General features: G+C 40.1%; 1 protein-coding gene across 7 annotated transcripts in view; it reads left to right on the top strand.

The window, feature by feature from the left end:
• Positions 1-15,000, top strand: part of LOC117730350 (E3 ubiquitin-protein ligase RNF123) — a 97,824-nt gene that overhangs the window by 39,987 nt on the left and 42,837 nt on the right. For all 7 annotated transcript variants that reach the window (XM_034532020.1, XM_034532021.1, XM_034532016.1 and 4 more), the window contains one exon: positions 1-63. This exon is cut by the window's left edge and continues 22 nt beyond it. In XM_034532020.1, the coding sequence (XP_034387911.1) occupies positions 1-63 (63 nt within the window). The remainder of the gene's footprint in view (positions 64-15,000) is intronic.

Here is a 15,000-nt window from a genome sequence, read left to right as displayed (position 1 = left end):
CCCGATCCTGGTGGCTGTTACAGGCATCCTGGTGCGAATCCTGGTGGATGGAGACAGACAGGGGTAAGTACACCGTCTCCTATATGAACGGGTGTTTTATTAACCACAATGCACCCGCGCAGGTGTTGTATCTGTTTGGGTGCAACTGGTTTCCTCGGCAAGGAAGTTTCACAATGTTGGATTTCTTCTCGGTGAGTTGGTTGCAGCATTTTGACAACAAAGCGGTTTCTTGTAGTTACAGTATGTCCAGGAGACAGTTGTCAGTAATACTTCATGATACTAATACTTAATAAATACAAAACACTTTACCTTCATCTTGCTAAAGTCCATTTCTTCCCACCACCCCTCCTTGGAGCCTAATTCTTCTACTTGATCAGCCGATCAATCAATTACTGGTATTCACAATAGAAATTCAAATGCGTCTCTTCATCCTGCTGCATACAAGCACCCAGATCATATTCTTGATTCATTATAATAATAATAATAATAATAATACTTCAATTTTATATAGCACTTTTCTAGTTACTCAAAGACGCTTATAATATTATTAATAATAGAATATTATTTTAGTTATATAGGCCCACTGTAGTAGATGCATAACCCAAGTAAAATATATTAAATCAAAACTGACACCGTATAACAAGAAATGTAAATAAAAAAAGGATAAGTTGTAGTATTTGCTGATGTAATGTGAATAAGAGGAGTATTGGTCTGCATGATCTTTCCTGCAGCTGAAAGGCTAGTAAGCGGTTTCTTTAACTAACGAGGTTCAGTAGGCACTTGATGAGGAGATGCTAATTGGAGAAACAGATTTCTAGCGGCGCGTTCGAGCCGGCTTTTCATCAACAATTGATTGAGCTTTAATCAACAGGCTGTTCCTCCAGTGACATGAATTCCAAACTCATTACCTCTCAATTACTCTGCTGTCACATGACGCTGTGGAGGCCAACAGGATGTGGATCAGCATGAGAGAAATGCCCCCCCTTTACTTTAAAGCGTGTCCGACTGTACCGCTGTGTGGCGCATTGTGTGGTCAACTGAATAATTGAGTTTCTAACCTCGGAGAAATCACATTTGACCTCCTTTCTCACACTTGACACCTGACTCCAGGGCGCCCCCCACTTCTTATCCACAGTCTGTGGTTAGCAGACACTTGAAAAAAGATCAAGAGATAAAGACCTGGTTCTCTGTGACTGAACCTTGAACCAAAGACCTCTCTGAGTTCCGGTTACACTGGCCGGCTTTCCATCGCATGTGGGCAGTATCTTTTTAAATTAACGACGTTTGGCTTACCTCCGTGTCGCACAGGTGTCCCGAGCTTCCCGCTCATTCTGCCGGATGACGTCATCCGACAGGCCTTAGTTTAATTTCATTACCAGTGTTTTTTTTAGTCATAGAATTCTGCGAAGTTTTCTTTTTTCAAGTTCCTCCAGTGGAAAATAGATTTTTCTCTCATATATTTACACACACACACACATTGACATAACGGGGGCCACAGTGGGGCGTATCACAGGGTGTTGTAGGAGGAAATTGAATTAGTGTCCGACCGACAGGAATCAGATCCGGTGACTGAATCTCAAACTAAAGTGCTCCGACATCTGCAGGATTTCACAGCACATTTATTATAGTTTCACGATGAAAAATATGTGAAAGTAGAAAGAAGTAAAATAAATCAGCTGATATTAGTTATTAGTGGTTAACAAGAGTGTTCCTTATTCAATTGGACTCTCGTCACATGTATCACATACCAAAGCAGCTCCTGGTGACTATAGTCAGCGGCACTCTGCACACCAACAGCCTTTAACCAGCTTTCGTTGCTTGTTCCGTTCACATTCCCCTCACGTTATCAGCCCCCACTTGTTTTAGTATTCTATTTGTTCCCCGGACGCTGCTTCAGGATTTGTATTGATTGCCAACCCCCCCCGCTGGTTAATATGTGCTGTGGCTCAGCAGTTTGTAGTGCTCCTTCTTATCTTTCAGCCTCATTGTGGATGTCTGAGTAACGTCAACGAGTGACTCGCATATTAATGGTTATGAGTAGTTGCGATAGTCTGACCCGCTGCTCCCTTGGCGTCAGTGCACTGCCGGTGCGAGCCGATTCCCTTTCATTCACTCAGCCGGGAGACGTGTGGAGGATGGGTGTTGTGAATGGTAAATGGACTGTACTTGGACTGGCGCTTTTCTAGTCTTCTGACCACTCAAAGCTCTTTAACACTACTTGTCATCATTCGCACCCTGAGGGGAGGGACTAAGGTTCCACCTGCACATCAGGACTATCTAACATTCATACTGTAGCTATGGGAGCAATTTGGCGTTAAGTGATTTGCCCAAAGACACATCGACATGGGCTAGCGGAGCCGGGGATCGAACCGCCGATCCTCTGATTTGAAGGACGACCCTGCTCACTACTGAGTCACAGTCGCCCCTACACAATTGTTGTGTACATATATTTGTGTATGTATATATATTTGTGTGTATATATATATATATATATATATATATATATATATATATATTTATGTGGGTGTATGTATGTGTATATATTTATACTTAAATATATATATATACTGTGTATGTGTGTGTGTGTGTATATATATATATATATATATATATATATATATATATATATATATATATATATATATATACATACATATAATATTATATGCATACATGTGTGTGTTTTATATGTATGTATACAATTGTACAGTATGTGTTTTCACATATATATATATATATATATATATATATGTGTGTATATATGTGTGTATGTATATATATAAAGTGGTAACAGAGAATGAGGCTCAGCTCACATACGGTCTTTTCTTTTTCGGCATATTTAATAAACTCACGCAGCATTAGACTCACTGCCAACGGCTGCTTCCTTATACAGGATTTGTTGTGATAAATAAAGGCTGTGTTGTGTAGAATACTGAAACACACTTTGACCCTTCTAAAATTGTGCTTTAATTATCTTGGTGTAGTAAATCCTGGCGGAGCAGTGGTTGTGGACTTGTTTCACTGATTAATTGAATGGGAGAAGAGCGCTCCTCCTGTGAAACGGCCTCCAGCTGTGTGTTGAACTAATTTCACGTCATGATGCAGCCGGCTTTACTAATAGGTTTGGGCCACTCGTGGGTGTTGAAGTGTTTGAATGTAATACATCAGAGAGGCAATCTTTTTGTTACGCTAGAGCTCCAGTTAACCAATAAAAAATGACTGCACGCCGGTTTGTGTCGGGTTCAAAGTCACAGAAAGCTGTTGCTCTCGTGCCAGATGAGGTGTTTCAGAAGAGCTTCTTTTGGTTGTTTTGCCCTTCTGCAACAACACTGCTTGTTAATGAGCTCTCTGACATGCTGAAGGAATAATGTGACATAAACAACACATCAATTTGATCCTCTGCATTTAAAGTTTTGTATTTCTCTTAAGAACATTTTAAAAACACCTCACAAACTTGCAAAATGCTATCTTTTGTTGGGTTTTTCTGTATATATGCATGTTTTCAGCCCAGTATCATGGCAGTTTATGAAAAAGTCTCAAATTGGTTTAGTGTACAGTGACACGAATTGTCAGTTTTGTTCATGTTCGGGTTTAGTTGCCTGAACCTGACTGTTGGGTTTAGTTGCCTGAACCTAAGTTTATTTTTTAAGTCGTGCCGAGGGACAATTTGTGTCGGTGGTACCTTGTTGATATTTTCCTGTATATTTATGTAACTTAAATAAATAATAGGCTATTAATAAAGCACTTACCGTATAATTGTGTGGTCTGCCGGTACTTATAGGACATTGACACAGTTGGATGCGTGGCCTTGTGTGTGATTTGCATCTCGCCGTGTTTGTACCGCGTGGGCAAAGTGTGTGTTTTCCACAAGACCACCGCTTGAGGCTGTGGGTTCATAATTATTATGGGTCGGTTCTGGTTTGTTCTCTGAAAAAAAAGAAAAGAAAGCGACAATATGCAGTTGTTGCATCGTCTTTGTTGTTCCATGCGAGGGATTCACCGTATGAATTTAAATGTATTGATACAGCATTTTTTGCACATAGCTCATGTACTTCCAAAACCAAGAAAAAACTGCTCACAAAGGTTTAGTTTAATATTTGACTCGCATGCAGGTAGACAGAGGTCCAAACTCATGATGCAACTTTAAGCCAGAGGCAGAAATAGACGGCCGGGGACCGTTGTGTTGTGTTGGGACGTATTGTATGAATCATTTCTACACACAGCGTTGGGTCAGGACAGGATTTCAAAGAATAAAAGTGTTGTTCTTCTATATTTATCTCCTTGATATTAAATCCAGTCTCTAAATACCGTCTGACTTCCTGTCAGTGGCAGCTCAAAGCCGATTGGTTCCCTGCAGAAGATCTTAAAGAACAAATATAACGTTATGTGTTTAAAAAAACTTTTGTTTTAATAGAAAAACAAGATGGAACGATGCATTTGTTTGGGACTTTTTTCAGTGACAACTATATTAATACATCTTATTACATAATTTCATTAATACATATTGCTACATCATTTTCTCCATGTCCATCTCTTCTTGCCACATTAGTTTTGTCAGAAATAAACCCACCAATTCTTATTTTTACAATCTCTTTATTAGAGATTTCGTCTCTGCATCGGCATTCCTCCACCACTCGGCCTTCGTGGCGTCACAGATTTATTCCGACGGTGAACTTTGCGAACGGTTTCCTGTCTCCTCTCACATCAGGAGTATTAACAGCTCCCTCCTCCCTCCACAGTGTAGAAAAATCAATGGTGCTAATTATTGTCCATTAGCTCGGGGCCGTAAGACATTGGGAGCAGCTCGCGGCCGCGCACAGATTAGATTTGAGAGCTGAGGCTAATTCCTTTAGCAGCTTTTGGACCACGAGAGGCCGGCGCTCTGGGGAGGTTGTGTTCCGGCCCGCTGTGAGTTTTATTGCTCCGTGCGATCGCTGCTGATCCCTCTCAGGCGGGGGGGGGGGGGGGGGGTCATCTGCAAGTGGAATACGCTCTTGTCGACCTGAGCCGTGACACTTGCATGTTCTTAGTTGACAACAAAGGCCTTCATATAAGATACTTAGCTGTAATAATTCTGATAGACAACATGACGAGGAAGTGTGTATAAATTATATCACATTTTTTGTGTGGGCTTCCCAGCAGTAAGTGACAATTATCCCAGCAGTCATTGCTCACAGTGTCGTGGGACGGGCGTTGTTTTCAGAAGTTAGACAACTGCAAACTGTGTCGGAATGTAACCAACACTTAAACTTTGGTGAAAAATTCGCCCGGCGCTGAGTTGCAAAAGCCAATCCGCATTGAGACGCTCCGCCTGTCATCACTTACGTCGTGCCGTTGGTGAATCATCCAGACGTGGTCGGTGAAATTTGTGTGAGCCTACAGGTGATGTTATCTATAAATATATATATGTATACATATTAGTGCTGGGCAAAGATTAACAAATTTAATCGATTAATCGCATGATTTTTCTGTGATTAACTGCAATTAATCGCATTATGTGCAAAATTCAAGAATGAATCAAAAACTAGTGTTTTGCACGCTTTTATTTTAAAGTAATGTTATCAGAACAATATAACAGGCACTCTGGGAGCATCAACAAGTTAACATACAGTATATAAATCTATTTAAATGGCGTTAATGGATTGCTGCGTCAATGCATTAATAATGCGTTAACGTGCCCAGCCCTAATAAATATAAATATGATATGTTATGAACCCAGACACGAGGGCGTTAGATGTTCCGACGTTTGTGAGATGTCCACAACAAGTATAAAGCAGAAATAGTGGTTATTTCTTCCGTGGTGGATGGTGGAAGTTAGAACTGTTTCCACGAAGTAAAGCAACAGAGATAAGCCCCTCTAAGGCGCGAATGAAGCGAAAGAACCACAACTTGTTAGGTGAGTAAACTCGCACGAATAAAGCGCTGCGAATATTCGGAATAACAGAACGCTTTTTGTGGGTTCTAACCATGGATGTACCATGTAACCATAGACTCTATGGTGGATGTAGTCATGATTTCAATTCAATTCAGTTTATTTTGTATAGCCCAATATCACAAATTACAAATTATCCTCAGAGGGCTTTACAATCTGTACACATACGACATCCCTGTCCCGGGACCTCACATCGAATCAGGAAAAACTCCCCAAAAATAACCTTTGACAGGGAAAAAAGTGAAGAAACCTTCTGTAGAGCAACAGAGGAGGATCCCTCTCCCCGGATGGACAGATGAATAGATGTCATGTGACCAGATGAACAGAGTTACAGAGTTACATAAACACATTACATGAATATGACAATGTATGAATGGAACTCCAATCCATGAAACAGAAGGAGGTAGAGAGGAGGGGGGGGTGGGGCATCAGCAGGGCCAATGGGAGGCCGGTTCACCAGCATCAGACACCTCCAGGTCCAATGGACCCTATGAGACGTGAAGTCACAACGACTCCGGGGAGGAAGCAGAGTTAATATGATGATGTCATCCATTGGTTTGCGGACTGATGTTGTTGAAGTTCAACGGTTTTGCTGTCGCCAGCTTTGAAGACAGTCGTCGCCATGTTTATTTTGCAACCAATGAATGGACTGCAAAGGAGTGACGTATATATGGCTCTGGTAGCGGTAGCAACCTGTCAATCCCAGTAAGCCCCGCCCTAAAGCATACCTTCCTTTATGGTCTGTTTGACTCTAAACGGACCATAATTTACAAGGTGAACATCATGCTGTATCCAACCAGTATGATGTAACCTAGTTTAATGTCAAATATGGAACTACAGCTGTCAAATAAATGCATTGCATTGAATTGAATTGAAAATTGCAGTAAATGTAACGATATTTAACTCTGATATGTAGTAAAAGTATAAAGTACTGGAGCAAATGTACTTAGTTACTCACACATACAACTGTTAACTTTCTGAACTGACCCACTATGGTTACGGACCAGTAACTATGTACATTTTTGTGGTACTTTATACTTCATATCCGGGGTAAATATTGTAGTTTTTTTCTTTTTGTTCATCTAACAGATTTAAGTTGCAGATTTTACATGAAAAGAAGATATATATACATAACTATGTTTGAATTAAACACACTGTTGATTAAAACGAAGGTTCTTGACTGAGTGTGAGATGGAGTTAACTCCAGAGAAACCTTAGTCATTAAATCCCAAATCTTGGAGGGAAACATTTTTAGTTCCACTCTTTTGAATGTTTTGTGATTTTTCGCGAATGGAAAAAACTAAACATTTTCTTTATCATTTAAAGAGGCAGACCCCGTTTCCGGTCTTTATGCCGGATGCAGCTCCATATTTACCATACAATCCCAACATCTAACTGCTGTCTGCAGTCATGAATCCAATGGCCACCAGGATGGGATATCTCCACATAATTCAGTGGATCTTATGATGATGGAACTTTTTTGCAGTTAAGAACGAACTTGTCTTAATTCAAACCAGACTGTTATCTGAGGCCTGGTTTGTTTTGCGTACAGCATGGTATCATCAGCGTAAAGATGAACGTTGCAAAACATCAGTTGAAATTATTTTAGATAACCAATACAGTGTTTGTGTGACGTCATTCAGATTTCTGTAGAACCCACGTAGAGTCCTTCTTGGTATCCACAGCAATTAAACTGGCCCCACCGTCCATCACCGGGGGCCAAAGGAGAGTCTTCGGGGGGGGGGGGGGGGAGAGGGGGAGGTGTGTGTGTGGTGAAGACGGGGGCATCCATCTTGTTTTGTCTCCGTCAGACTTCCTGTCTCTCTCTCCGTCACTCAATCCGACTCCCAAACTGACTTCCCATCATCCTCTCTGTTTCGGTCCGTCAGACAGACACAGATGCATGTGTTTTAAATTGATGCTCTTCCATCCAGCATGCACTGGTACAAAGGTGGGAAAGCGGGCCCTGCCAGGAAAACACATCTGTTCTCACTACAGATCACGTTTATGGAGCGAACCCAGAAAAGCTCTCAAACACCAAGTCGGTGTAAACTGAGAGATCAGATGGTTTTACACATTAATAACACTAACAGTGTGTTTTTAAAGTTTAAGCCAAGAGGCTATATAGACCTCAACCCGATTTGTTCCAAGATTGGGGTCCGACTGAAATATTTATCGACGGCTATTGGATAGATTGTGGTTCCTCGTTCATGGTCCCCTCAGGATGAACTGTATTAACTGATAAGCCTCTTTTTCATCCAGCGGCATCATCCGAGTTCAATGTTTTTGATTTATGAACAAATACCTGCAGAACTAATGACATCAGCCTCAGCTGCACTGGAAATATTTGCTTAACGTTTTTATAAACTGGACAGCTGCTTTTGTACAGACACACACACACACACACACTCACATACACACACAGACACACACACACACTTCATATTTAGTGAGCTGTTGTTTTGAAGCCGATGACCCCCAGGATATATTCAGCTCGTTCTCCGAGCTCATACGTAGCGTTTCCAGCTGAATCTCCCGTCACCGCAGCATCAAGGGAACGACTTTATGTCCAGAGGTCTTTTTACATTATTTATTAGGTTTTCTAGATTTGATTAGCAAATATTATTTTGTTCCTTCGCAACAATCATTTAAAAAGGCACACGAGCGATTCAGAAGCTTTAACACGACTTGGACCCTCATATCGTTGCAGGTCCAAGGTCTCCACCTGACACAAACGTATTTTTGAACACATTTACTGAACGTTACGCTGCGGCTACATTTCCATCACTTTTATTTCGGTGGTTTCCTGACAGGGGATTTAAACATTTCTGGTCGTCGATTAGAAAAATGATCAAGACGATAATCTTGTTTTGGGACGGGTGTTCATCGGTTGAATCATTTAAACAAACCTCAGATTACACCAACACAGCTCAGCTGCAGTTTAAGGAGCAGAACAGGATTCATAACCTTCATAATCTCTGCAGGAACAAAGTACTACGTTCTCTTTTCCGGTAAGGAACTTAAAGCGTCTTCTTGTGATAGTCAACCAAAAAGTTTGTAATGTTTTTTGCACCTATCAAAAATCAGCAACATTTGAATGAAAAGCTGTCGACAGTTTTCTTTTACATGGACGTGTTCTCACTCCCAACTCGGGACTCTCCGGCCTCACGTTTCATGCTGGTCCCGTCCAGCGTTTGGAATTATTCCTTCAAAAAGTACTGCGCCACCAGTCGTAGATATGCCGCCAAATTGTTCCGTACGTTATCCACGTAATCATGAAAGAGGAAGTATAAAGAACACAGAAGCACACCAGGGAGTGTGAAAGAGGGAGTGCTCCAACAAACCACTGTTCGTTCCCCGTGTCTTTCGCACTTCCGTGACGGCACTTCCGTATTTATTTTATTTTACCTAAAACCTGACGTTTTGTTTTGTTGCAGAAACCCAGCTTCCTGTTTTCTGTGAAGACGGAAGTTAAGTTAGAAAAGGCCGTATGCACGTGACAAGCGGGAGTTGACACGTGTTATATATATATATATATATATACTTGTTTTGTATATTTTCTGTATTTCTCTGTGTGAAACGCACACACAGAATGTTTCTTTGTATTTGTTGTGTAATTGTTGTGATTGAAGAGAAAACTGTGTGTTGTTGTTTGGTGATTGAGCCTCACAGTAATTGGACTGTCTGGCTGATATCTTGTATAAATCAGAACTGTAGTTTTTGCACGATGTCGTGTATTTTGGGACAATCGACGGTCAAAAAAACAATCGACACAAAAAACTAGTTTCCAGTCAGACAGTTGAGTAGATGACGGGTTGCGTTAGCTGTGTCGAGTCTTCTTTCTGCAGAAATTGGAGTGAGATTGTCAAACACCGGCATCATTTCTCCGCATGGGACCATCTGATAACTTCATGTCGCGATTCACGATCATTTTCTCAGCAATCTTCAAATTATGCTCTAAAAACACTGGAATCACTTCACCTTACATTTTGAGAAACACATTTATTTTATTGCATCACAGAATAAATAGTCCCATAATATTATAGCAACATTGTGTGAGTCTGTTATTTGTTACATGACATGACATTACCTGACGATATTCTCCATTATCTCAATAATGAATATCCAAACATTCAACTTATTGTTAGTTTTTTTTGTCTTTGATCCGCAATAAAAACCTATATCTTAACTTCTCAAAAGATATTGGGCCAAATATATTTATATTACCAAATTTAGATATGTGCAAATAATACACGCTGTGTATTAATTATTAATTATAATTATTTTTAAATTATTATTTGTACAGGTTCACTTTTGCAGGCGATTGACACTGACAAGTTGAACCAAATAAATCTCTTGTGTGTGTGTGTGTGTGTATATAATTATATATAAATATATAATAATAACATGCAGGTCTGTTATTAACTCTTCCACATGAAGATCAAAAACTAAACTGACTTTCAAGGAGAGACTTAACTGTTCACACATGGCGGTGTGTGTGTGTGTTGCACTGTGTGTGTGTGTGTGTGTTTGTGTGGCACTGTGTGTGTGTGTGTGTGTGTTGCCCAGTGTGTGTGTTTGTGTTGCACTGTGTGTGTGCGTGTGTGTGTGTGTGTGTTTCATAGCGTGTGTGTTTGTGTTGCACTGTGTGTGTGCGTGTGTGTGTGTGTGTGTTTCATAGCGTGTGTGTTTGTGTTGCACTGTGTGTGTGTGTGTTTTGCACAGCGTGCATGTGTGTGTGTTGCACGGCGCGCATGTGTGTGTCATCGTTGGTGCCGGCACAGATTTCCCCCGTCTTCTGAGTGGTCCTCTGTTACCGTGGAAACGGCAGAGCAGCTTGGACAAAGGGTGGGAGACGGCGACGAAGGAAGTTCTGAGGAAAGTGAGCTGGAGGAAGGGAAGAGGAAAGGTGGAGGATGTGAGGAAGGAAACAGACTTGTGAAGGATCAGAGGGATTCGCAGAAGGAATGTTTTAGGGTGGAAGTTTGATGGGTAGACCTGATTGGAAGAAAGATCCCACATGAGGTTTCAGAGGGAGGGAGAGGTTACAAACTATTAACAAAGGTAGAGGAAGTGGGGGAGGGGCAGACGGTGAGACGTAGAAAGAAACGGAATGAGATACAAGACAAAATATAAAGACATTTGGATGTGACAATACACTCAATTCACAATTCCATATAATTCACAATTAGTTTTTCTCACAATGTTTTTTTTAAACAAAAGGAGTTTGAAGACAAATTATGTCAGGGAAAACAAATTCCATTATTTCTCAGGCAAACATCTACAGAATATATTTTCTCGTAGTGAGTTATTATTAAGTTAGACACAAGAAAATGCATCAAAAATGTTCCAGTTGTGCTTAAAGAAAATAATTTAAATGATGTCTGTGAATATAAGCCCAATATGTGTCTCTCTGTTATCTCTGTCTTTGGTCTCCACCACATCTGTCTGTTTAGCTGCTAGATGTTCCCCTGTGTTCACCGCCTGCTCTCTAACTGCTGCTGGGCGGACACAGTACAGTTGCATTTACAGCCTTGTCCTCTGCACACCACCAGAGACGGACAAACAATGAGCATGAAGCTCACTTTGGATTCGACTGATCATTACATAAATTATAACCACGTTAATGTGTATCGTCGTTTGTAATTGAATTGGCCCGTCATCACCAGATTTGCCAGAAGGAGACGTCGTAGAGCTCTGATGCGCAGATGGAGCCAACCAAACAAAACAACAGCTAAATAAATCACATCGACTCTCATTAATACCACTTAATGTCATTAATTTGTTTACCGATGTGACATTTATTTGATTTACTGCACTGCTGTAGCAGCCTGTCGGGGGGTTTTCCAAGAAAATATCTGAAAGGACATAGCCTGAAAAACATTTATTTAACCCTGTTTTTAAATTTTTAATATTTAAAAGACCAAAAAGGATTTTCTGATGTAATTATGTAATATGTCTGTCATCATAGACCATTTAAGACCTAAAGAAACAGTTAAATATTTTTTTTTCTAAATCCATATAGCACATGGTTTGATGTTAATGTTTTTTTTTCTTTTTTTCAAATAACAATAACAACCACAGTAAAGACACAGCCAGGTCCAATGGACCCTATGATATGTGAAGTCACAAAGACTCCATAAGTAAAGAGAGAAGAGGAGAGAGGTGCTCAGTGTATCCTAAAACATCCCCCAGCAGCCTATAAGCCTATAGCAGCATATCAAGGGGCTGGACCAGGGCAAACCTGATTCAGCCCTAACTATAAGGACTATTAAAGAGGAAAGTCTTAAGTCTATTCTTGAATGAGGTGACTGTGTCTGCCTCCAGGACTGAAAGTTACACCACCCAACTAAACTCCTGTTTCCAGGATAATTGAATGGTCTCTCAACCTAATAGCTAACAGTGCACATAGCTGTTTGATGCTATATTAATGCCCTGAATGTTGTATATTGCACCTTTTAGGTTTTCTCCAATATCAAAGTAATCCAGTGATAGTTGTCCGTACGTTCAATCTCACATTTTCGGAGCGTTGCATTCAGTTGTTCGCATGAAAAGTGACAAAAATAGTTGAGCCAAGAATGAAAAAAATAACTCTTTGCCACAGAGCTTTTTTGTTGATGCCAGAGAAATGGGTCAGACTTTGTTTTAGACGTGATTGGTCTTGTTGATGTGGTTCAGTCGTGCAGCGTTTGCTCTTTTGAACTTGTCTGGCTGTTGAATACTAAACAAAACTGAGTCATAGCACCGTGCATTATTGTTGTCCTATTTTAAAGAATGTATTGCTGAAATGCATAATTTACATAGTTTTTGGTGACTGCAGCAGTATCTTAATAAATTCTGTTATTATGGATAAACAGGCACAGTTGTGAACTATTAACTGACTAATAACTGTCACTTCATTCCCGGATATCTTTTCTTCAAAATGAAAAGAAGCACAAACACACCTTTCCATCAGGATGTAGCTCTTCTATACCTGGTTTCCCAAAGTTAAGAACCATAAATGATTTACCTGCTGACAACATGAACAGAACACACATAACCAATAGTTGGTTAATCTGCAGTGGGAGGAGGCAGGGGGGCTACAGAGAGACGTGATTGTATTTACTCTGTGGGCTCCATGAATAAATGATGCAATACGTTTTATTGGAGAATGAGAGGGCGGATGGAACAGGAGCATCAGATGGGGATTTCTTCTTAATGAACGGTGGGAGGGTTCGTTGTGGTGCAGTCATGGACGTCTCTGTCCTGTGGTGTATTTCAAGTTTCTCTACAGTTAATTCATTGCTCACTAAATTATATCGGATTCATGAAAACACAAATGCAAGAACATCAACCACCTGAGTAACACAAGAGCAGCATATTAACGTCACCACAGTCCAGTACTGACTGATTACAGGCTGAGTTAACTGCTTCCTGATTGCATGAGACAAACAGGATTATTGTTTGTACATCTATCCATCGGCCTGATCGATTGGTGAGCCGTTCAGAGCATCAACTATGCCTTTTATACTGAGCACGAGTTTCTGACATGAGGATTAGCTAATTGTAATATTGGCTTGGAGATTGCATTTCGCTAACGGCTGAGAAGAAGCTACAGTACAGACAACAGGTCGATTATAGAGACTCTTATATGAAAAATATAGTCATCAACTGGTTTTAAAATGAAGAAAATAAGGATTTTTCATTTATTCCAACAACATATTGACATGAAGAAAAGAATAACCGCTGTCTGACCTCCAGTTCAGGAGCGTCTTTAATAATACAATAACTTCAAACATACTTCACATTCAGACGACGTTTGACATCACAGTAAACAGCAGCCAAATTTGTCCGTACAAAATTGTATCATCGGCATAAAAATGTGTTTTACACATTATTAATAATGTAAAATGAGAACTGCAGTAGCTCTAAAACAGTTCCCTGGTGGAAACATTTGTATTGTTGCAATGATATGTGTAACAACACAACACACAAAGGGTGAATGGGGCACGCTGGACACTGATAACATGGATGGAAAAATATCGGTCATTTCAAAGTACCACCCCAAAACCACATTTCAACAATAATAAGCAGTTAAGTTCTCTTCAATAAATCAGACAATACACCAAGAACCACAGCTACTAATCCATCAAGATATCTATCGGTAACTGTGGAGTCATCAAGTCATCTTTATTGAATGGATGTTTTATATTGACGAGCATTTAAGAATAGCTTCAACCTGTGTTTATCCCGTTGGTATAAAAAGTATTTCAGCATCTCTAGCGGGCAGGAAACAATGTTTCAAAGCCTCCTTTTGTGTCTTGCTTAGTTTATAAAAAAACCATACCTGTAAATCTGTATTTTACTCTCTCAGTAGATGTACTGAATGGTTCTGAACAATACGGAACTGGTACCAGTTTAAGACCAGTCCTCATTACATGCCACTAGTTAATAGTCTTTAAGATGCAAAACATTGTGTGTGGCGACACATCTTCTTGTGATTGTGGCATGTCATAATTACGTTATTCATACCGCCACACATCAATAAACGCCAAATATTGATTGATCGATTGAATAAAAAATGGACGTTACAGGTGTTGTTTAAAAAGGTAAAGTATAAAACCTGACCAATAGCGTTAGCATCCGTTATACGTGTGTGTGTATGTACAATATATATATATATATATATATATATATATATATATATATATATATATATATATATATATATATATATATATATATATCCCATCTCCGATGACAGAGTTGTGTACTCTGCAGTGGTTTTACAAGCTCCAACCAAATGTTGACGTGTTTTGAAGTGGAAGCTGAGCAAGAGGGGAATACCTCTTAAATATTTAATAGCCCATGCCCTCCATTTCACATAAGTGCATCACAGTGATAACATCCCTTTTACGCCCCCTTCCCCTTTCAGCTCAGGCTCTGGTGAGAAGCTCTGCTTACAGGAGGACGGACCGTCCGACACAGTGTTGACCTCAGAAAAAATGACGTGTGAAAAAAAGGGAAGTTCAAACTGAGGTGACTTTCTCACCTCAGCCGACTTTTCCATCCACTCTATACGTGAATTT

The sequence above is a fragment of the Cyclopterus lumpus genome, chromosome 5 (genome assembly GCF_009769545.1).
Source record: "Cyclopterus lumpus isolate fCycLum1 chromosome 5, fCycLum1.pri, whole genome shotgun sequence".
Taxonomy (NCBI): Eukaryota; Metazoa; Chordata; class Actinopteri; order Perciformes; family Cyclopteridae; genus Cyclopterus; species Cyclopterus lumpus.
This window is presented reverse-complemented; position numbering and strand designations above follow the sequence as displayed.